This window comes from Epinephelus fuscoguttatus, linkage group LG8 (genome assembly GCF_011397635.1).
Source record: "Epinephelus fuscoguttatus linkage group LG8, E.fuscoguttatus.final_Chr_v1".
Classification (NCBI taxonomy): domain Eukaryota; kingdom Metazoa; phylum Chordata; class Actinopteri; order Perciformes; family Serranidae; genus Epinephelus; species Epinephelus fuscoguttatus.
In genome coordinates, this window is record NC_064759.1 from 30574738 (window position 1) to 30596640 (window position 21903).

The following is a 21903-nucleotide window of genomic DNA, read 5'->3' on the forward strand; positions in this document are numbered from 1 at the left end:
CCTCTCAATCAGCTCCTTGTCATTATATAGGCTATGTCCAATTGCTTCTGTCCCTAATTACCCTCTCCCATCTAAATGCCCGCTTGTATACTGCCATTAGACGTGCCATAATCAAGTTGCGCTCTCTGCGCTCTAGAGCGCATGAGCACAGCTTGATAATGACCTTACACCTGCTGCTCTTGACTAGGCGTAAGATTTACGCCCGGTCTTAGTGAGAAGAAGGTTTAAGCCCTGTTGGTGCAACCGGCATAACTATTAGGTCAGACTTAGAACGCCAAGTTACGACCGACTTAGCTTAAGACCAGGCTTAAGACCAGTTGGTGCAACCTTTAGGCCTTTAGAACAATCCCACAGTCCCCATTCAGTATACGCTCTAGTTGTGAAGAAGAAAAATAAAGAGTTCAAATCCAATACTTGGCTTTTTTACAGAAATACGAGCTGTTTTCCTTCTGTACACAGGAAAATAACTGTAGAATCTGTATTTTTGTCTGTTTTCGATCATGGGGATGTTATATGGAAAAGCTGCTGCCGCTACACTGAAATCACTGGACGTTGTCTACCACTCAGCCCTAAGGTTCATTACAGGTGATCCTTACAGCACCCATCACTGCCACCTTTACCGAAAGGTTGGCAGATGCTTCCACCCTATATTTCATCACTCTTATCTCTGTCCTCACATAATCTTGGTACTTGTTCTCAGAATAGGCTGTTCCTTCACGCTCCCTTAATCAGAACTGAACTAGGAAGAATGTCATTCTCTTACAGTGCTCCTTATACAAGGAATAATCTACAAAAGACCTAGACACTCTGCCACCCTTATGGCTGTTTAAGTGCCTTATTTCGTTTTAATTGAATGTAAATGTTTTTAACTATACATCTACACCTTAGCATGTTTATCACCCTGTATTTCTACTTTTGGAGCCCATTTATTGCTATTATTGTTTGTTGTTTTGTATGATTTCATATTTGTTTTAAATGATATGCATGATTGTTCTTTGTTTGCTTATTAATTGTTCTAATGTCTTTATTCATGCTCGGCATCACTGAAAATGAAGGTCTCCCTCAGTTGATTTCCCGAGTCTTAAATAAAGGTTTGAAATCCTTATTTCTGTCTCACATCCACACACAGACTGTTCTCATAAGGTAACACAGTTCGTATATAACCCAAGTAATCATGAGCCAGTAATTCTTGCCGGCATAATTGGGAAAGCTGTGATCACATGACCATATGCTGACGAGAAGCAAGTTGTCCATGTAAGGTAGTAGGTGGGGTTTGTGGATGGGTCACAAAACACAGGACTTTCCCCCAGAAGACTGGTGTTTGGAACCATGTAAGCTTTGAGTCATTTTAAGGTATGTCCTCGCCATGCATCTTTTCCTAAACCTAACCTTTACTTGCTTAAACCTTAGGTCACTTTGCCTTATTCATGAGTCCTCCTGTTGACTCAAACACTGACATACCCCACTCCTGTCCAGGTTCAGCCACCTGTCTCCCACATCTTATTGACATGGTAAACTGCATGAAAATCTCTAGCCCTGTGGATGTTTTGCCAAGTCATTATTTAAAAGAAGCATCGGCCCAAGCCTGCATAATGATTATTGAGCTTTTCCTCTGGTTTTCTATCTTGATATTTTAAGCACACAGGTGTTCATCCATTTTTAAAGAATCCAAAACCTCGACTTACAGCTTCACAACAATTACAGACACATTACTCATTCTTTAAAGGTCTTACAAAAAGTGGTTTCAAAGAAATTCACCTGTAATAAAACAATGAATTCAAAAATTTAATTCCGGTGTTGTTATTTTCAAATGCTGCATTTAACATTGTTGATATGAGCAGTGGTTCAGAGTCACAAGATCTGCCCTTAAATTATAATTTACTTTCACCTCTTGCAGGAAATTTTATGTGTTGATCAGTGAGTATTCCACAGTTTTGTAGAGTTTATGTTTGGTCCAATAACTGTATGTTGTTTTTATATACAGATACCCAGTGGCACTTTTCTTTTAATCCTAATGATCTTGGCAGACTTAATGACGTTTTCCATGACATCAAGGAACAGATGGACTAAAACCTTGCAAGGATGAATGTTGACAAAAATTGCATTTTAATTATAGGCCCTTCTCTGGTGATTAATGTACCTGGGCTCTCTGTATCTACCGCCTGTCTGCACAAATGTAGGACTACTTTTCAGTTAGTAAAGGTTTATTTATATTTTACTTTTCATTTGGAAAGTCTCACTGAGATAAAGATCTCTTTTACAAGAGACAAAGAAATCACACACACACACACACACACACACACACACACACACACACACACAAAACCTCTCAGTCACATTAATAAAATTGACCCAGTCTTAATTCTTTAATCTCAGAAAATTTGCAAAAGTGAGATCCATTCTGTCAGGTCATGGCACTTCTAACTTCCTCCATGCCTTTGTGACAATCTGGTGAGATTACAGTAATGCACTCATTTACATTCAGTATGTCAGTCTTCAATAAATCACCTCCAGCTTGTTCAGAACTCTGCTGCCAGACTAACTAAAATGCTCTGCACAGCAGCAATTTGACTCTAAGTCAGTTTTGAAACCTTTTACTTTTTTATTTTAATTACCTACAATGCACTACTCAGTCCCAGAGAAGACTACTAAATTTGCAAAAGTATCCTACTCTTCACTATATATGTCTTCATCTCACCAGGGTCCTTCCAAATGAGCTGAAATATAATGACTCGAGTACATATTTAAAATGTAGCCTCTAAAAAATCAGTTTGTGTTTTATTTTTCAGCCTTTTAATTTTCTCACATTACTTTTGTCCCCTTTTGTTAAGCCCTTTGTGGACCTCTGTATTTGAAATGCTGTAAAAACAATACATTTATTAGAATATGGTATACAAGTCTGAATTATGAGTTTATTGCAACCAAGGCCTGGGATACAGGGATTTATTTGAGGTTTAGTCTTGTACAGGCTGCTCTTTACAATAACAAACATAAAGATATTTTCTAAGTACCCATAGGCAAAGAATTGTGGCATTGTATAAGAGTTTAAACCAGAAATCTCAAACCATAAACTTCTTACATGATGATGAGCAACACATTGAAACAATGTTCTTTCTGTTCGAAATGCATTTGAAAAGTCTAGCTCAGTTGTAGTGGCTAAAGGGGATTGAACAGCAATGCAAACATGCTAGTTATGTCACTATATCTTTGTCAACAGGAGGGCTCTTTCCCACAGGGCGGGTCAAGGTCAGCGCTGACTCAATATGTTGATGGAAATGTAAAAGCAAAAGTGTGAGTGTTATTGAAAACTAGCTGTCAGCTCAGCGCAAACAATGCCACTCAGAAAATGTAAAAAAGAAAAGGAGGCAGATAAATAGCAATTATCTGCGCTGTTTCCCGTAGTGACTCGGTTTCTCAGTCCTCAATTACACACTTAGAGGTCAGGGGGATATAGCACAGAGTGCAGATGGGACAAGACTGCAAATCTAAGTCTAGTGATACGGTTCACTGACTGCACTCAATGAAACAAACTTGAGAACAGCTCCTGGGGCCGCTGGACGTTGACACTGACCATAAAAAAACACAACATCATTAAGCAGGTCTTTGAATTTTTTTTTTTTTTTTATCCTAATGAACACTGTTTCTGCTGTTATCAAATGTAAAGAATGGTGTTTGGGTGCTGAAAGGGAGCCAGTACATTAGCTTTAACAACATGCAGCCATTCCAGGAAAAAGATACGTGTGTCCAAAACAGATTTAGGTCCAAAGAGTGCTTTCACAAAAAGGAGGCATGCTTCATTCATTGGAATGTTTGTTTCAAATAGTCATATCAGTGTTTAGATGATTAGCTCCTGATGTTAGTGTATCCACACACTGAATGGGTCTGGTTTGACAAAACACTGCCATCTTAGACAAGGTCAGAACAGACATCATCCCCAAGCTGCATTATCTGCAACTAAAGTACATTCCATTAACGTGGACGGTGTTTAGAAATGTGTGGGAGGACTGGTGGGGAAGAGTGTGGAGTTCGAGAGGAATGAGGGAGGAGAGGAGCGGTGTAACAGGTTTCCAGGAGGACATGGAGAGGCACAGAAGAGGAGGGTGCTGTTAGTTCAACAATTGTAACTTGGTGAAGAACCTGATGGAAAAAATGGATGATATGAGGAGGGTGAGGAAGAGTTCAGCATAATGAGAGAAGCTCAGTAAGATCAAAAACTGTAGGCTGAAGCTGAGAGTTCACATTAAAGCTGGAGTAGGTGGTTTAACTTTGGCGTCATTGGGCAAAAATTCCATACAACCTTTGAGCACAGTGTAATTAAAGTGGACTGAGAGATCAAACATTTGCAGAAAGAGCAAGAGTGCGACAAGAATGGGCTGAGAGAATGAGCTGTTTGCAACTCTACAATGAAATATGATGAAATAAATCAATGTATGGGAAACACTGGGTTACATTATAAAATAAGAGCATACAGTATATCATGATCGTTTGGTAGAAAGGGCTTTGGACAGAGAGGATATATTTTCAAATTTTGTCATTCTTTTTTTTGCCTTTTCCAGATTTCTGCTTACCCCAGCTTTAGTGGTTTTCTTTTAACAAAAAGTTAAGTTCAAATGAGAGAGTAATGCTTGCCCTCAGTGAGGGAGTCCTCGAGCAAGGCCCTCAATCCCCAAACTGTTCAGTGGCCAACAGATCAGATTGTGGTTGCACTGGGCAGCCTCCAGGTGTGAAATGTACACTCTGTGAGTGTGAACAGCATGTTCCGAAAAAAGAACACTTTAAAAGAAACTTTCTCAGATAAGGAAAGGTTAAACCAGCATTAACTGTTTTTATCACCCTATACAGCTGAAATAGCAAAATGATTAGCAAACTGTTGCTTATTTAGAGCTTGGGTGGACACAGAGCAACAGTATCATTCATTTGGAGTCATATCTCTAGTCACTTGATAAATGTAGACCTAGTAAGTATTTTTGGCCGTGCCGAGTCAAACCATGCCATGTTGATTTGCCTTTCTGTTACCTGTTTTAACGCACCTAGTCGCATTTAAGATGGATCTTTTCCAGCTGTGGTGATGTCAGAGGGGTTTTGTCATCATTCAGTGATGTTTAAATTACCTCTGCCTTTAATTCCCAGACATAGCAAATACGTCTGCAACATCATAACAACAACAACCTGAAAATCCATAATGATAACAAGCTGGCTACCAACAACTGTTGCACAGTGCAACACTAAAATGTGCCAAAGAGGGCGCTGCTTTTAAACTTCATTGAATCAAGTTAAAGACATGGGTAGCCCTGTTGTATGGAGATGCAAATTCTGTCATTCTGGGATAATGCGCTGAGTCAAACCTAGTCCAACCTAGCCCGCACATGTGTTTGGAAAAGGGCTACAATATTGACTCTTCTTTTAGCTCTATTTATGGTCTCCACCAACTCCTGAGGAAAATATTGCAAGTGAAGTGGGTGTGTTTGAAGGAGTAAACAGTCCAACATGCTCTGGGTTTTACTCGTAATTTTAGTCAAGTCTGAACACAGATCAGTCCGCTATTACACCTGCTCGATCCCCCGCAAACCTTACTCTCCTATTTTTTTCAACTACAAGAACTACCAGCTGCCTGAACAGTGCCAAAAAGTGGAAATACCTGAAAACCAAAACAATAGGTTGAAAGACACTAAAACACTACGTGGAGCTAAAGGGACATGCAAAGTCGGGTATTTCTTTGAGGGTTAATTTCTATGACATTAACCCTTTTTCCGTCAGACATAGTTATTTGATCACTGACGACATGAAGACATTGAAGCAGCTTTAAAAAATAGAGTCCTGGTCATACCTCAAACAGTGATGATAAAGAAGGGAATTCTTTTCCACCAAAAACTTGCTACCACTTTTGTAGAGAAGTGTGCTATTTGTGCATGCTCCACAAACACCTTTTATTTACCTTTTACAATAGTGTACTAGAGAAAGACTGGCTGAAAAATAACATGTTTACTGACTGTTTGAATCTCAAGGCCAGCACCAAAGAAAATAAAAAATACCATAATATCGGTATAGAGTCCGCCTATAGGAGTGCTGCATTTTTGATTGCTGGTCTGCTCAGTGGCAGACTATGTTTTTTCATGTCTTTGTGAATTATTCTTTTGTGTTATCGTGGACTCACTGACCCTCGCTGAACCTTAAAACCACTCATTTGCTTTGTTTTGAAACCTGACATTTTCACTGCCTGTCCCTGCATCCACCACTCCCTCTGTGTCCATCTGTTTCTCTGTCCGTCTGCCTGACGGCCAGAATACAGAGGGCGAAGACACTCATGGAGACCTTCAAAGACATCTGAGTAATTTCACCTCCAGAAACCCCGCAAAAGTGTTCTTTCTCTTCATCCCCTCCCGATAAATTTCCTCTCTTCCTCTCCCTCCCTCTGTAGTGCTTTCCTCTCTCTGTGTCTGTCTATTCATCTCCTCTGCCTTTGTGTTTCTGCCATGTTTCATGGCCTCTTTCTTTTCTTCTATATTTCTATCTCACTCCCTTGTTCCCTTTACTCCCTTTCCTCGCTCACCCTCTCTTCTGAACCTCGGGTACACCTGGCTGGCTGCTGAGGGCTGACACTTTAAAGACATTGGCTTCAGCTACTGCTGCTGGTGGAATATCAATATCTGCCGTACACACACACACACACACACATGCACGCACGCATGCGCACACACAAACACACACACACACACACACACACACACACACTCATACACACATACTCACCCCTCCCTCCCACACATGTAGCAACATATAGCACACATAAGGCACACACATATCCACAAATGCCCCCCGACCCTAATAGAGCAGACATAAAGGGAGGCTGCATCTGCCATGGCGACGACTGAATGACCGCCACATCGTCAAGAGAGGAACCTCGGGAGAGCAACAGAGAAGGACACAATAAGTAAACACAAAGCATTTCCCCGCCTCCACCTCCACATTTTTTGTTGCTACAAAGCACTTTTTTTTCTCTCCAAATAACATGTCCTGCATGTGTTGGTTACATCAGAAGAATTTTAAGCAGCTAACTGTAAGCCCTTTAAGACCTCATCCCTGCTTGGGCATGTGTGAATGTACAGAAACACACACACACACACACACCTTCCCACCACGAACCGCCTAGCCCATCTCTCTCTCTTTGTCTCTGCAGGCTACTCCCCAAACCTCCCTCTCTCATTGTTGATTTACGCGTGGACGTCTCTCCATCAAAGCCAGATTACTGCTCTCAGTGCTGCCTGGCATGGATCTCTTTGCACTTGGGAGTAATACCCCATGGCGGATTGACTCAAGAGGTTATCACATGATTCCCACTCTGTTTCAATTGTTTTGGCTATCTGTGTCTGAGTAAATGGCCATTTCAAGTTTCACAGCACAAGTGCAGTGTTTGTAGCAGTAACAACCAGGTTGAAGGTATCTGTGTGGATTAATGGCTTTATTTTCTTCCTGTGTATTTTCAGACAATATTGTGTCGTGCTGGCCCTAAAAATAGCTGAAATAACAGGGAAACAATTCTCATCTCACCAGTTTACGCATCTGTTGTGTTTCCAGACTGACTGAGTTTAGCCCTGATGGCTTCTTGGAAGTCACAGGGGACAAAGTTGGCTTTTCACTACTCTGAGATTTGCATAACGTTGGCCTGACACCTAGTGGATACAATAATGTTGGTCTGAAAGAGGTATCAGCAAGAGGCTAAAAATTAGATTGAATTTCTCATCTCCATCTGTTTTCTCTAAATCAACAATGCCTCACATGATTCAGCTGCAACATGACATCGCAGTTAACTTTTCTTGAAGAGATAAAGAATGTGTGGGATTTAGGTGCATCTATTGGCAGAATTGATATAGAATATTCACAACTATGTTTTCATTAGTTTAAAATTACCTGAGATTAAGAATCGTCATGTTTTCATTTTCCTAGAATGAGACGTTTATATCCGGAGTGGGTCCAATTCCATGGAGTCCACCATGTTGTTTCTAGTAGCTCAGAATAAACATACCAAACACTGGCTCTAGATAGGGCCAGTCATATTTTCACGCTTTCACGTTGGCCACGTACTTCCTCTACATGCTTTCGGTTCTGCAGCCTCATAGCCAGATGCCACTAAATCCTACACACTAGACCTTTAAGTACAATATAGTCCACTGACACCTTGAGGTTTTCACTTGAACTGATGTTTAATTTAAAAATAGGATAAACTGTACATGTTCAGGCAAGTCCATACCAATCGCTCAGGTCATTTAACACTTTACGATGGTACTGAATACCGGAGCCACAGCCATGTCATCTCTGAGTCAGCAAACAACTTCCAGTCACCGCCTATAAATGCTTATCAATGAAAAATTAACACTTAAGAACAGGGAAAATTAAAATGTACAGAGGAAGAGGTCATGTCAATTTAAGGTTATAATCCCATTTTTGATGCTGTTCATGGCTGCTGTGATCATTAGATGTATTTACACTCATCAGATTCCTCTCTTTTCAAAGTAGTTTGCATTGCCAATGGCAGAGTCCACCATTCCTGTGCTGGATTCAAATGGTGTGCAAATGCACAAGAGATCACAGGAAATTATGTAAGCACATACTGGACAAAACTTAGAAGACAGTGGCCAGTACATGCTCACATTGCACATAATTTGTGCTCACATAATGACATTATCTGGAAGAGCAAAACAGCAGGTCCTGGTCATTTTGAAGAGAACAGTATAACTACTGCGACACACAAGCTGCCTGGGTTGCTCATTTTCCTCTGTTGCATTTCTGACATAGTAGCCCTTTAAACTGTGCTCCCTCTCAGCCTTAGTGATGAATGAATGTGTCATTTTGAACTGAACTCTTCAAGTTGAATTCTGATTCCTTTTTTTCGCATTACCACCAGTAACCACAGGTGCCACCAAATCAACCAGAATTGAAAATTTTAAGGGCTTTACTAGAACCTTATGGGGACGTATATCGGTCAACTCTAAGTCTTTATAAAGCTTTATATTGACCTTGTATAGCTCAGATAACAACCCAATCCCATTGGCCATGTATGAGTCATCGGGAAGGATGGAGGTGTGAAAACTTTTTTAAATACATAAATCAGTGGCACAAATCACAAGCCCTGGCGAGTCTTCTTTGACTTTTCTGTGGAAGCGAAGCTTATTTGTGCCGTGTGTCTCAGCAAATTTATTCAAGCGCAGAATCGGTGCCTGCAGGGCCAAGGCAAGTTATCTAAACAGATACGACAAAGTGACAAACCACTACGCATCAGACCAAGCCTCAGTTTTATCACGAAACAAGAGGGAAGAGATATGATTTAGGGATAGAAACAGGCACCATACTGACTGAGTCAGATGACAAAAGACAGCAGGATGAAGTGCTGATGAGAAGCTGAACACTTGATTGTCTGCAGGAAACCTCATTGCTTTTTAACTCTTCCCTTCTGGACAGTGGAATAGTACTGACCAGCACTGACAAAAAGGGTTTCATTCATGTTCACATTGATTTTCATAAAAAAGGCCTTAATTGAGCAAACAGAGACGAAAAGGAGTCATTATCTGGGCTTGTTTACGGATGAGTGCCTCCCTTTCCTCTCTGTTTATGTCCAATGATCTGTTTTCTTCAGCTCATCACAGTGCATTTAAATGATTTCAATACTACTCATATTTAATTGGTAAAAAACAAAACAAGGACTCCATATGCAAAGCAAAATATGACCCGCAGGCCAGCACTGAGCGCAATCAAATGAAGTCAAGTACAGAAGAGAAAATAGACTCAGTGTGGAGTTACTGCCCATGTCACTTTCAAATAGTCTTTTATTTGACCAAGGAGAGATGTCTGCCCTTCACACACTCACACACACTCACACACACACGATACTAATCAGCAAGATCTAAATCCCCTGGGTATATGGCTCTATTAGACCATGTGCTTATGAGAAGATAATCATTTGGTGATATGAAGACACAGCACCGGGCGGTGGGTGGCAACAGTGATACTGCTGCATGAAAATGCTCTGCTGCACACTGTGCGCCAAAGTCTTAACTTTTAATATAGTTGTTGCCTAAAGGCAGACAGTAATGAGTCCTTTATGTCAAGGTGAAGGAACAGAGATAGCAGACAATGTGCTTAACTTTAAAGGATGCGATCACAGCTTTGAATATGACAGTATGGGTTATAAAATGACACTGCTGTCCTCCGGGCAAACAAGTTAAGCCTTTGCCCTTGACAGCACAGATCAATGAGATAGTTTTGATGTCGATTTAACGCAGGAAGGGCAGATATTAAGTTTTGACATTTGGCCGTGCGATGCAGTCAGGGCTGTCCTGAAAGTATAGATAACAACTTATTATCTTGAGTTTAGGTGACCTGTTTATTGTGCATTTTACCTTGAAACACACCCTTGACCACATTCTAGAAAGTAAAAAATGCCAGGGAGTTAATTAGAAAGGAAGACACTTTTCCATAATTGCCAAACATACATTTTGTAGACACAAACACTAGATGGTGCTGTTTAGTTTTGACTGCTGACTACATGACTGCTGGTTTGTCACATGTTGTGACCTCAGTTGTTAATATTACATGTATGTTTTCAGTCTGCCTTATAATATAGTTCATTTATTGTCATATTTGTGCTCCTGTGCATGTCAGCTTCAGAGTATCAATGCATGTATCTGCTACAGTGTAGCCCACAAACGACAAAATTACAAACTGTCCACACAGAAAGCTGGGAAGCACAAGTAGTTTATGGTTTATGCTGGTGATTTTGTTGTGCAATCCACACTGAACTGCAGTGTAGTGGTCGTCGAAGCTCAAGCAGCTATTTATGTCTGATTTGCTGAGCTCTGTAAACAAGCCTGAGCACAAGAAAAACATGTCACATCCCTCATCTGTGACGACTGAAAATGCACTCTAATCTAGTTGTTTTTATGTAGCTGCATGTATGAAACAGACCGGCGAGCTTTGATTTCCCTCCAGCTTTAAGGAACAGGAACATTTTGGGATGCACTTCCATGAAAGCTTTAGTGAATACGCTTGATTTGTTTCAGGGAGCGTGAAACACATGAGACAGAAATGAGCTTAACATATACAAAGATAGGGAACACATGCATCTGTTGCTGATGTACACTTAAATCAGGATATTCCTTCATGCTTATAGGATGAATACCATGTGTAAAAGAGAAGCCAAGAACATTTAGCAATGCATTGTAAAGCCACAGTCAAACTCATTTTCCTCCATTAACCTAAGCCTCTTGGTAAATCTGAAACTGAGCTCGTGATGACTTTGTTGTGATGCCAGCAGTTATGGTATGTTTTACATGGGGTTGCTATCTCTGTGTTTATGTTGCTTCTACAGTAAGATAATCCTGTTTTTGTATCTCTGTGTTTTCAACAGTGTGAGCAGCCAGCAAAACGGGTGTTATCAAGTATCAGTGCTGTTTTTGCTCCTACAGTCATGTGGCAGACAGAGATAGAGATGATGGAGTGAATAGGAATGCAAGTTATCGAGAAGAAAGGAGAGATCAGAACACGGGAAAGTACAGGAGGGAGTGTATGATATTACAGGAAGAGTGAGGAAAGAGTAAGAGGAAAGACACAGGTTAAGCGAGGGAGTCAGACATATACTGAGAAAAAAACCCTCTAATGTGTCACATGTGAGTCTACAGCCGTGTTGCCAAAGAGAGGCTCTATTTTTAGGGGAGGTATGTACACAGAGGCCTCGTGGAAAGAGACCATAACAAAAAAAAAAAACAGAACGAAGCATGCTCCTACAAAGAGACAGCCCCCTTTAGAACATACAGTCACACAGCATCAACACGAGAGCAAAGAGGAAGAAAGCACAGGAAAATGTCAAGGCATCAGATTTTCTGCTGAGATCTGGCTTCAAGAACAGAGACAAACGCATAAAGAGAGAGAAGAGGAGCAGGTAAGACAAGTATTACAGCATGGCTGTCAGGGGCATCAGACTTCATACGTCCAATATGTGATATTGGCATGGCTTTGAATATATCTGATGTAAATATTAATCAAACAAAAGATTGTTTTTATACTTAGCATACACGGTGAAGTAGAACTTGTGTTTAGAAGCATTGGTTAAAGCTGACATATTGTATTGGGCTGCCTTAAATGTAGACTAATATATTTATCTGTGATATTTTGCACATTTTGCACTCATATATAATACATGCAACGGAGTGGAAAAAAAGCAGCAGTCACTTTCAAAAGCCAAAGAGAAAACAAAAACAGGCAGCACATAAAACACCATCACTCGACAGAAGCATCACTTATTCCATGACGATGATGAACGGCAATCTGGCAGCAGAAAGTTTTGTCAGGTGTTTCTGGAGTTATCTACTTAGATGACCAGTCTCCAAAATAATCAGATAGGTATTCTGTCGGCCCTGTTTGTAAAAGATCGCAGCAGCTCTGAATTGGGCCCATATGCCCGATGGCAATAATCTAAAGTCATTTAACAAAGTTAATGTTTTAGTCATGAGTGGAACAGGTTTTAAAATTATTTACAGGCTGTGGTTTGCGGCAAAGCTTTTCGAGAATAAATACTTTAAATAAATATTAATACAAAGAAAGTTTGTGAACCAGCTCTATGTTGGGAACAGTTGAACAATAGGCCACTAAGACTGACTTTAATTTACAGGTATAGACTAAGCATATAATTATGTTATAGATGCTATTGACTGTTTTACACATAAAGAAAAAATAAACATAATTGCCATTTTCAAGGGCATATAAAGTAAAATGGAACTGTTTTAAGTTAATGAGAGTTCTTCTTTGGACACAGGCATATTGTCAAGGTGGCAATCACTCATAAAGGCCCATTCTCCTCTCTCTACAGGCCGCACTGCCTGCACTGTCTATATTTACATCCCTGAGTACAATAAAATATGTTTCTGAAAACTTTTGAGATGAGAAATAGGCATTGTAGTAACAGAATCCATCCATTTGATCAATGCTGCCTAGTTTGACTGCAGTTTATGAGCAGTAATTAACATAATTAGCAGTTGTGTTAGAGACTGCTCGGCTCTGACTGGTTGTTTTCATTCAGTGTGGTAAGGCCATTACAAGCGCTAAGGCAATTTAGTAGGCAGGGAAGTATTATTTTTTTACAATTAGAGTTAGTTAGTGTGTGTAAATATAGTGACAGTTTCAGCATAATGAAAAGGTTTTTTTTTTTTTTGCAGAAATTACCAGCTACAGCTTTCATGGTTGATAATCTTTTATTTTACAGCAAGCCCTCAAATGGCCACTAAATGAGCAACCATGTAGCTGAAAGGCTTAAATTAGAAATGGTGACTGCTCATGCAGGTTGATGGAGGAGGCTCAAGGTTAAATTATTTAAAAAACAACAACAATAAATTAAAAGAGCCTGAAAACCAAATGATTTGACACTAACAATGTGGTCTCTCTTCTCAGCAGACTGGTCCACAGTCATGGTCTTCCAGTACAAAGACAAGGAGCAGTCCTCCAACCTGCTCCTGCAGCTCAACAGACTGAGACAGGAGAACATCCTGACCGATGTGTCACTGTGTTCGGATAACACAGAGATTCCATGTCATCGTAACGTCTTGGTCTCCAGCAGCCCCTACTTCAGAGCCATGTTCTGCAACAACTTCATAGAGACACAGCAGACCAAGATTAACTTGAAGGGTGTCACATTTGCCATTCTGAGCAGAATCATCGACTATGTTTACACAGGACTCATCAGTATCAGCATGGATATTGTGCTGCCTCTGATGCAGGCGGCATCCATGTTGCAATATGGCCGCCTCTTTGAAGCATGCTCGAGCTTCCTCCAGGAGCAGCTGAGCCCTGACAACTGTTTGAGCATGATAAGACTCTCTGAAATCATGAATTGCAACAGTCTGAAAGACAAAGCAAAAGAAATGGCCATGAAGAGCTTCTCCGATGTGTCGGCATCGGAGGATCTGTGTGAGCTCTCCTTACCAGAGCTCATGGGATACCTGGAGGATGACGGTCTCTGCGCGGAGGAGGAGCAGGTCTTTGAGACACTTGTTGCTTGGATCCACCATGATCCTATTTCCAGACGTGGTGCCATCAGTGACCTTTTCAAGAAAGTTCGCCTCCGCTACATCCATCCCACCTACCTCTTCCAATTCATTGCCAACGACCCTCTAATCCAGTCCTCCACCCTCTGCACCGAGCTCATAGAATCTGTGAGACGCCTGATGTTTTCCGTTAGCACAAAATGCATCGATAACACAGCAGTTGAATTCAAACCTCTGTGGGTGGCACCGAGGCGCTACTCCTGCCACGACATGTTGGTGGTGGTAGGAGGGAGGAAGAACAACGAGCAGACTTCGAGGGAGGCCCTCGTCTTTGATGAGAAGAGCGAGAAATGGCAGCGACTCGCCAAGCTGCCCATTCGTCTGTACAAAGCCTCCTATGTCGCCCTTCACAGTGTGTTGTATGTTATCGGAGGCCTGACGACAAACACAAAGCACAGCCAAGTCAGTGCAACCGTCTACACCCTCTCTCTCAAGACTAACCAGTGGCGGACGGCAGAGCCTATGCTGGAGCCACGCTTCGCCCACCAGAGTGTCTCCTACCTCCACTTCATCTTTGTCCTGGGAGGCCTTGGACCAGATAAAAGACTGACAGGCAGTGTGGAGAGGTGAGGTGCACCATTTTTATCCTCAGTCAAAAACTTCTGTTGGTAATAGCTCACAACCCGTACAGCATCACACACACAAATGTGACAAATAATATCTCTCATAATGTTATCAGGTACAACAGTATGTTCAACCAGTGGGAGTCTGTGACACCTATGCCTGAGGCTGTCTTGCACCCTGCAGTGGCTGCTACTAATCAGAGGATCTATGTGTTTGGAGGGGAGGATGCCATGCAGAACCCTGTCAGATTAATACAGGTAGGACCCGAAGACACTGTTTTCTGTGTTTTTATTGGTCCATTAATTCATCTATCCATTCATTCACTCCCTCAATCTATGTCCACTCACCCCTTCTTCATGCAGGTGTATCACATAACCAGGAACATGTGGTCTAAGATGGAGAACAGAACAGTGAAGAATGTGTCTGCTCCTGCTGCCATTGCAGATGACAAAATCTACATCATTGGAGGTAGATAATAGTGGTGATAAGGGCTAATAATACATTTTTATTTTTAAAATGTGCACACATCGCACCTTTGATCCAGCTAAAACAAGCAGTCTAAAAAAGAGAACCACATTCATCTTGCTATAATTCATTGGTATTGATTTATTTCCTGATAAGAAATACCTCACAGCATTCTGCTTGAGCCACACATGCCGCCGCGCTCAAATGAATGTCTCCCTTGTCACAGGATACACCAGGAGAGTGATCGCATACGACACCAAGGCCAACCAGTTTATCAAGTGTGCCAACCTGAAGGAGAGGAGGATGCATCACTCGGCAACCGTCCTCAACAACAGAGTCTACGTCACCGGTGGACGTCACATCAACGGCCACGACGTCATCGAGGACTCTGACAGTTTTGAGTGCTATGATCCAAAGACAGACACTTGGACATCTAAGGGGACTCTGCCATATAAACTGTTTAACCATGGCTCGCTGTCTCTGACACATGTCTCACAGACATGGGCGAAATCATAGATGAGGTCTGATTTCATTTTTTAGCAGATCCGCACTATTCCCACTTTCATGAGTAATAGACTTTTTAAAAGTCCCTGACTTACTAAATCAAGCATACCTCAAGTAATTAAAACATACATATATTACATATATATGACTTTTTAAATACCTGAGTCATTTTTATACCTGGAAATATACTTTCCTGTGTTCCATGTCTTTTCTATGTTTTTGTTTTAACAGCCAAACCTATGCACACAAGCTGTCCTGCTGCACAGCCCTCTTCTCAACCTGTCTGACTCCACAAAGGGTGAAAGTGCTATTTTCAGCCCACACTAAATCATGAGATTTCACTTGTCATGTTTAAATCCTGGGGCTGTGTACTGTTTGGTGCAAGTCAAAGCTGTGCTCAGCTGTTGGGTCTGAACCTGGTGCTTTGTCTGTGAACTTTTGGATCATTGTCTGTTACTGTAATGTAAAATGATGATGAAAGTATTGTGATAACATTGTTACCAAATATTTCATGCAGTGGTGAAATAAAAAAAAAACATAAGAATTTGTTCAAAATGTAGCCTTAGGGAAAAAAAACCTTTGGTATTGTTTTTAGCTTTTTTTTCCCACTGCTGTGGACCCATTATCCTAGTATGATATAATGCACAACATATCATACATATCTACTTTATGTTTAAATAATGATGGGCGTCTTTGCTATGTGAATCTGAGGGTAAAAGAAAAGCCTCAAGATTAAATGTTACCGGTTTTTTTTATAAAGTTTTCTGATGTTTTTGTACTGCTTTTTCTGGTTTTAACTATCGTCTTTTTACAATAAAAATTTAATCCATACATGTGGCCTCTCTCTTCACAGTCAGTTGACTGCAAATGCAATGTGAGCAGCACGTGTCCTGTATGTGTCACTGTGTGTCTGTCTGACCCTTCCTCACACTCCTGTCCACACAGGACCTTCATATGCCCGGGCAGGTTCCTGCCATCCATACACAGGGGCACACGGAAGATAGTATAGAGAAGGTATCATTTTACAAAGAAGAGCTTTAAATATTATCCAGTACGGAGAACATGCTGAAATGTGCTGCTCCATCTGTTGCAGGTGAAACTAAAGCCATGAGTGGCCCAAAAGGGCTGACTAACATAAATGTTTCTGCTCATACAAATGGCACATGGTGATGAGCAGGAAAATGGGAGACATCAAATCCAGATTTTGTTACCTGATTAGCCAGCAGGACAAAATATCACTGATGAAGTGTTTATAGGAACCACAACTTAGAAGGCTGAGATACTTCTGATTATGACATTCAAAGGAACTCTAAAATTACATTAATTACATCAATATAGAGACAAACTCTCCAGGCTATGTGAACATATAGTAGAGTAATGGTGTCCTCAGCAGAAAACAAAATCATGCTCCCTCTGAGTGTGTCGTAATCCGAGCTTCTCGGATCATTCTGGTCCAGACAGTCCAACAGCGTGTGCATGTTAGTGCATGTAAATTCCTGTGTGTATCCCACTGGCTAGCTAATCACTGCCACTCTGCTCTGCGCCCACACAGTGGTTACTGCTGATACTGGGACGCCATTGTCACAAAAGCTGCTCAGAAGTGTAAAGCTCATCCTCCAGTGACACTGACACTGTTAGGTCTGTCAGCACCATTGGTGTTGTTAACACTATTTGTGCTGTTATCACCCATGGATGTATTAAGAGAACTGGATACAGCATTGAACGGGGGGCCCCATTCATTGGTATGAAAGTTGCTCAGTGGCGCCTGAGGCCAAAATGGTTTAACTGACACATATAAAATCACCGGGATGATCTGGGGATTATTGGCAGTACTTCTGCACGGTGTGGCCCATAGAGAATGCGCACTAGTGACTAATGGTGGCAAAGCGCAGACAAGTGTGGCTGAGTGCGGCTGAGCAGCTAACTTCCGCCAGCCAAACGGATAACCTCAGGTTCACTATTGCGCGAAACTGAATGGTGATAAAATGATGTAATCATGGGGTTCCTCTAGATTTTCCAAATGTTGTCAGACCAAATTAATTCAATATTGATAGTGAAACTAGTCATTTTGTGACGATTATAACCTCAGAAAACTTCATCTACTGACGTCACTTTCCCAATTTAAGTTAATGGGAAAACATCTTTTTGGGCTGCAGGGCATCATGGGCTTCAAAGCCCTGCGCACTTCTTGGGGGCCCATTTAGCACTGTTAGCTGCTAGCCGCAGGCTCAGGCGCCTCCACGTTGAGAGCTATGTGTAGACAACCTCTGAATCATAGAAATGCACAAATGTTGGATCGATATTGAGCTCTTTGGTGGTAATATGAAAAGATGCAGGTAATTCAGAGTAAAGTCAGGATCAGCTAAAGTGATTACATAATTTCATTCATCAATGCCTTTCAGAGGCCAATGTCAGCTGTTTTTCGTGTGGAGTAAACACAGTGTGACCAGGAGGTATTACACAGGACTGCGTGCATTTCTTTGAAACCAAAAGTCACTGGGTCAGAGGTTTCAGTCGCTCACTGCCAGCGAATAGGGTCCAAGGGACAGCGGGTGGAGCGGGTGAGAAAAGGTGGGGGCCTGGAAAAACTATAGGTGATCTGGTGTTATTTTGAGAAACAAACAAGAGGCGAATGTTACACCACGTGAGGCGTGTGGTCCTGTTGGTTGCCATGGCTGGCAGATGTGAGAGGGCGAGAAACTGATGAGCTGGGTTTCACAACAGAGAATGTGAGCGAGTGATGAAACTCAACTAGGAGAGGCAGCAACAGGTGTGTGTCAGTGTGTGTGTGTGTGTGACTGTGTGTATATGTGAGAAAGCATGTGTGTGCGTGTTTGTGATTAAGGTTTTTGGAGGGTCGGGTATGACAGCTGTCCCGTCTGGTCACAACATCACAACAAAAACAGGGATCATGGAGAGAGGAGAGGAGAGGGAGCGAGATGATTCCCTACTAACCTTTTAATTTGTTCTAATTTTATGCCCCATGCATCCATGTGTCTCAGAAATACTGACATATGAACTGAACGAGACTGTGTAGATTGTAAACACCGATGTGCTGACATGCTCACAGTGACAATGTTGACATACTAATGTCTAGCAGGTAAGTTGCTTGCAATGTTTACCATCTTAGTTTACATTGGAAGCATGCATTTGCTACTTAGAACCAAACTGTGACTGTAAAATGATGCTTACGCAATTCCTATAATATATAGGAATAATAAACATGTTTACAAAAATCAGTTTAGGTCTCTACTGCTAATTTCAACATTCCAACTGTACAGTGGCTGGATTTTCATATAACCCACATGTTTACATTGATTAAGGCTTTAAAGTATGCATAATTAAGGGCGTGACTGTTTTGAGTGACAAGTGGTCAGCTATGCGTCACCACAACCTATGAGTCAGATCCAGCCTGTGCTCCTCCACAACTCCACCCTCTCATCCAACCATGATCACATCTGGCATGAAAGATGGTGACCCTCAAAATACAAAACTCAAGGCCTCTAACAAGAGTCTACAAAACAAATGGGTGACATCACCGTGGCTATGTCTATTATTTACAGTCTATGCTTAAAAAACTCAAAGTACAGTTGAAGGTGATGGGATGTTGGATGATTACCAATATCCTTAGGGTACATCATTTTAGGATCATTATTAGCTATACAAAATTTTGTATACTGCTTGTGCTTGGCAAAAAGTCAGGGGGTTACCAAAGTCAATGGGATTCATCCTCTGAGGACCATGAATATGTGTACATACTTTCATAGCAATACATCCAACAGGATATAAGTAGATCAACAAACCGACATTGCCATGCCACAGACACTAAACGGAGCAAATCTCTGATTTATGATTGTTTGTGATTCACTAAATAAACTAAACAGATATTCTTTAGAGCCTTAGGTCATAGCTTCTTTCTCAGTTAGTCAGTTACCAAACACTTGCAGGGACTTTCCATGTCATCCTGTAGTTTGGTTTACTCTGGAAATAGACTTCATTAGACCTCTGGGAGTCACAACAACATGCACATCACTGCATGCCCCCTACAGTTTACATGATAATAACTGTTTTAGTCTTTAAGTTCCCCTTTTTTACACGCACCACTGTGGCTCTGTGTGGTTACCCACATGAGGAACTGTTGAACTATTTCAGTGTGGGTTACTTCTGTAATGGCTGCATTTGTAAGTCATCAAGTACATCTAGTCAGAGTACATCTGCCCAATGTGCTTTAATAGATTCTCATGTGACTTGTTGCTGACATATTTTAACATGCGGAGTGTGTGCAGAGCTTTGACCTTTTACATTTATCAGGGTGTTACATTAAAACCTCAGACATGAAGCCACAATGCACCTGTTCCAAAAGCTTCAGCGGCACAGGATCTTTAATGAACAGTGCAGTAATGTTTTAATTAATTCAATGATTTCAATAAAACTAAGACTGAAATGAGGGAGAACCACTTTCCATAGTTGTGAATGCTTTGTGAATATCACAGAAAGGCAACTGATGCAAAGTAATTGAACTTTAAAGCACTTAAGGATAGTTTGTAAGCATCAGTGTTGAGCCTCCATCGCAAAAACCACATCAGTCAGCAAGCTTGGTCATGCTCCACCCACAGGATATGTTCCAACAGTGGATGAGCTGAAACACTGGCCTGCTGGTTCTTGGAAGAAGTGCACACTCAGTGTGCACCATGTGCTGCTGCTGACATGTTTTGCGGATTGTATAGAGTGTCATGAATTATGAGGCACCAGAACTCCCCCTCTGTCTCCCTCCTCCCACTGCCTCAATGCAGACAGACATGTCATTCACTCACATGGATACAGACACACACACACATGCACATCAACCACTATGGCTTTTTTCTGAGAATGATCACAAAAAGAGCTTCTCATGCTGCAGGATTTTTAGGAAGTGAACTTGCATCATCAGTCACATGACATCAGAGATCAGACAGGGGCGTGTTTTAGGTGAGACATTAACAGCACTTCCTAAAAGTATGCCTTTGTTATTATTCTCACTGTATGCTGATGACAAACCCAATACACGACTCTTTCTGATTGTTCCCAAAAGTCTCACACATCATTGTGTAAATATGTCATGTGTTTAATCAAGCTGATAAGAGCTGACCCAGTGGCCTGGACAGACTTAGTTACACATTGTCCTGAATGGCACTGTTCCAAAATAAACAAAATACACTGAGCCAGTCCTCACAGATCAGTTGGTGCTGTTTTGGGATAACTGAAATACAATGGTAAACCCCCTTTCAGACACAGAAATACACACACACTCCTGCACAATCCAACCTTATACTCTGGAGGAACCCAAAGGATGAGCTATTTATAATACCGTGAGTGACTAAGAATCATGGGACTTTAAAGCCACGTTACTGTGAGACTGAATTTTTTTCTTTATATTTACAGCAACAAAACGCTAGTGCTGATAAGCCTGGGCGAAACACTTCCTGACCAGCAATTACTTTCATCATCACCAATACATTAACCATTAAAAACTGTGGTGACACTTGTCATAGTCCAGAGGTTTTCAAAGTGCAGGTTCCTGAATGAGGTCTGGAACAAAGTCAGAAGTAGGCTGCAGTCTGATTTCACTTATATCACATACTTGTATGAGTTTATAGGGATGTCAGCAAAGAAGCAATACCACCATGTAAACCACTTTGTCACAAGTGAAAGTTCTGCACACAAAAGTATACTTAAGTAAAAATACATAATATCACCACTAAAATGTTACAGTTCAAAAAGTAAAAGAAAGAAAAAAATCATTATGCAAAATGGCCTTTTATCCAGGAGGTGCAGCAACAGGTTTTATCCTCTTTTTAATCTTGTGCATACTTTAGGGGTGCTCTCATGAATTAAGAATCAGGACGAATTATAACTTAATCACAGTTATAAGCACACATAGCTTTGCACAACTCAAACCTGAGCCTGACCAATTAGCCACATATCTAAAAACACCTGTGTGGGTATACAGGGCCTTTGATACACAATAATGCATTATATTTTTTAAGTTGGCCATATGTATATAGACATAAATATCCTTTGAGATTAAAAAATCTTTTTTTTAAGAGTGACCTGGCCAAAACAGCAGCATAATACACTGTTACAAGTTGCAAGGACAAACAGACATACACAACTGTCATACCCAACAAGTGCATAAAAACCACCATATACAATTAACGTGCAATACAAGGTCCAGGAAAAGAACAAATATGATGTGAGTACAACTTTAAAATAAATTAGGAACAGTCACATTGACTAAAGG

At 41.1% G+C, this 21903-nt stretch overlaps 1 protein-coding gene across 3 annotated transcripts; it reads left to right on the forward strand.

The window, feature by feature from the left end:
- The first annotated feature begins 11596 nt into the window (after positions 1–11596).
- Positions 11597–16454, forward strand: LOC125893670 (kelch-like protein 38). Of its 3 annotated transcripts, XM_049584471.1 has the most exons (6): positions 11597–11932; positions 13438–14656; positions 14770–14911; positions 15017–15122; positions 15346–15640; positions 15855–16454. In XM_049584471.1, exons 2-5 carry the CDS (start codon positions 13455–13457, stop codon positions 15633–15635), a joined length of 1740 nt encoding a protein of 579 aa, XP_049440428.1. In that variant the 5' UTR covers positions 11597–11932; positions 13438–13454; the 3' UTR covers positions 15636–15640; positions 15855–16454. The 3 variants fall into 3 exon arrangements, with proteins under 3 accessions (XP_049440428.1, XP_049440427.1, XP_049440426.1); XM_049584470.1 differs by having other exon boundaries at positions 13441–14656; positions 15346–16454; XM_049584469.1 differs by having other exon boundaries at positions 11598–11932; positions 15346–16454.
- Positions 16455–21903: the final 5449 nt, after the last annotated feature.

Excerpts from the sequence above, each read along its gene's own strand:
- LOC125893670 (XM_049584471.1), top strand. The coding sequence starts at position 13,455 with ATGGTCTTCCAGTACAAAGACAAGGAGCAGTCCTCCAACCTGCTCCTG. Across the intron at positions 14,657-14,769 it reads CTGACAGGCAGTGTGGAGAG|GTACAACAGTATGTTCAACC; the intron begins GTGAGGTGCACC and ends TAATGTTATCAG. Across the intron at positions 14,912-15,016 it reads ACCCTGTCAGATTAATACAG|GTGTATCACATAACCAGGAA; the intron begins GTAGGACCCGAA and ends TTCTTCATGCAG.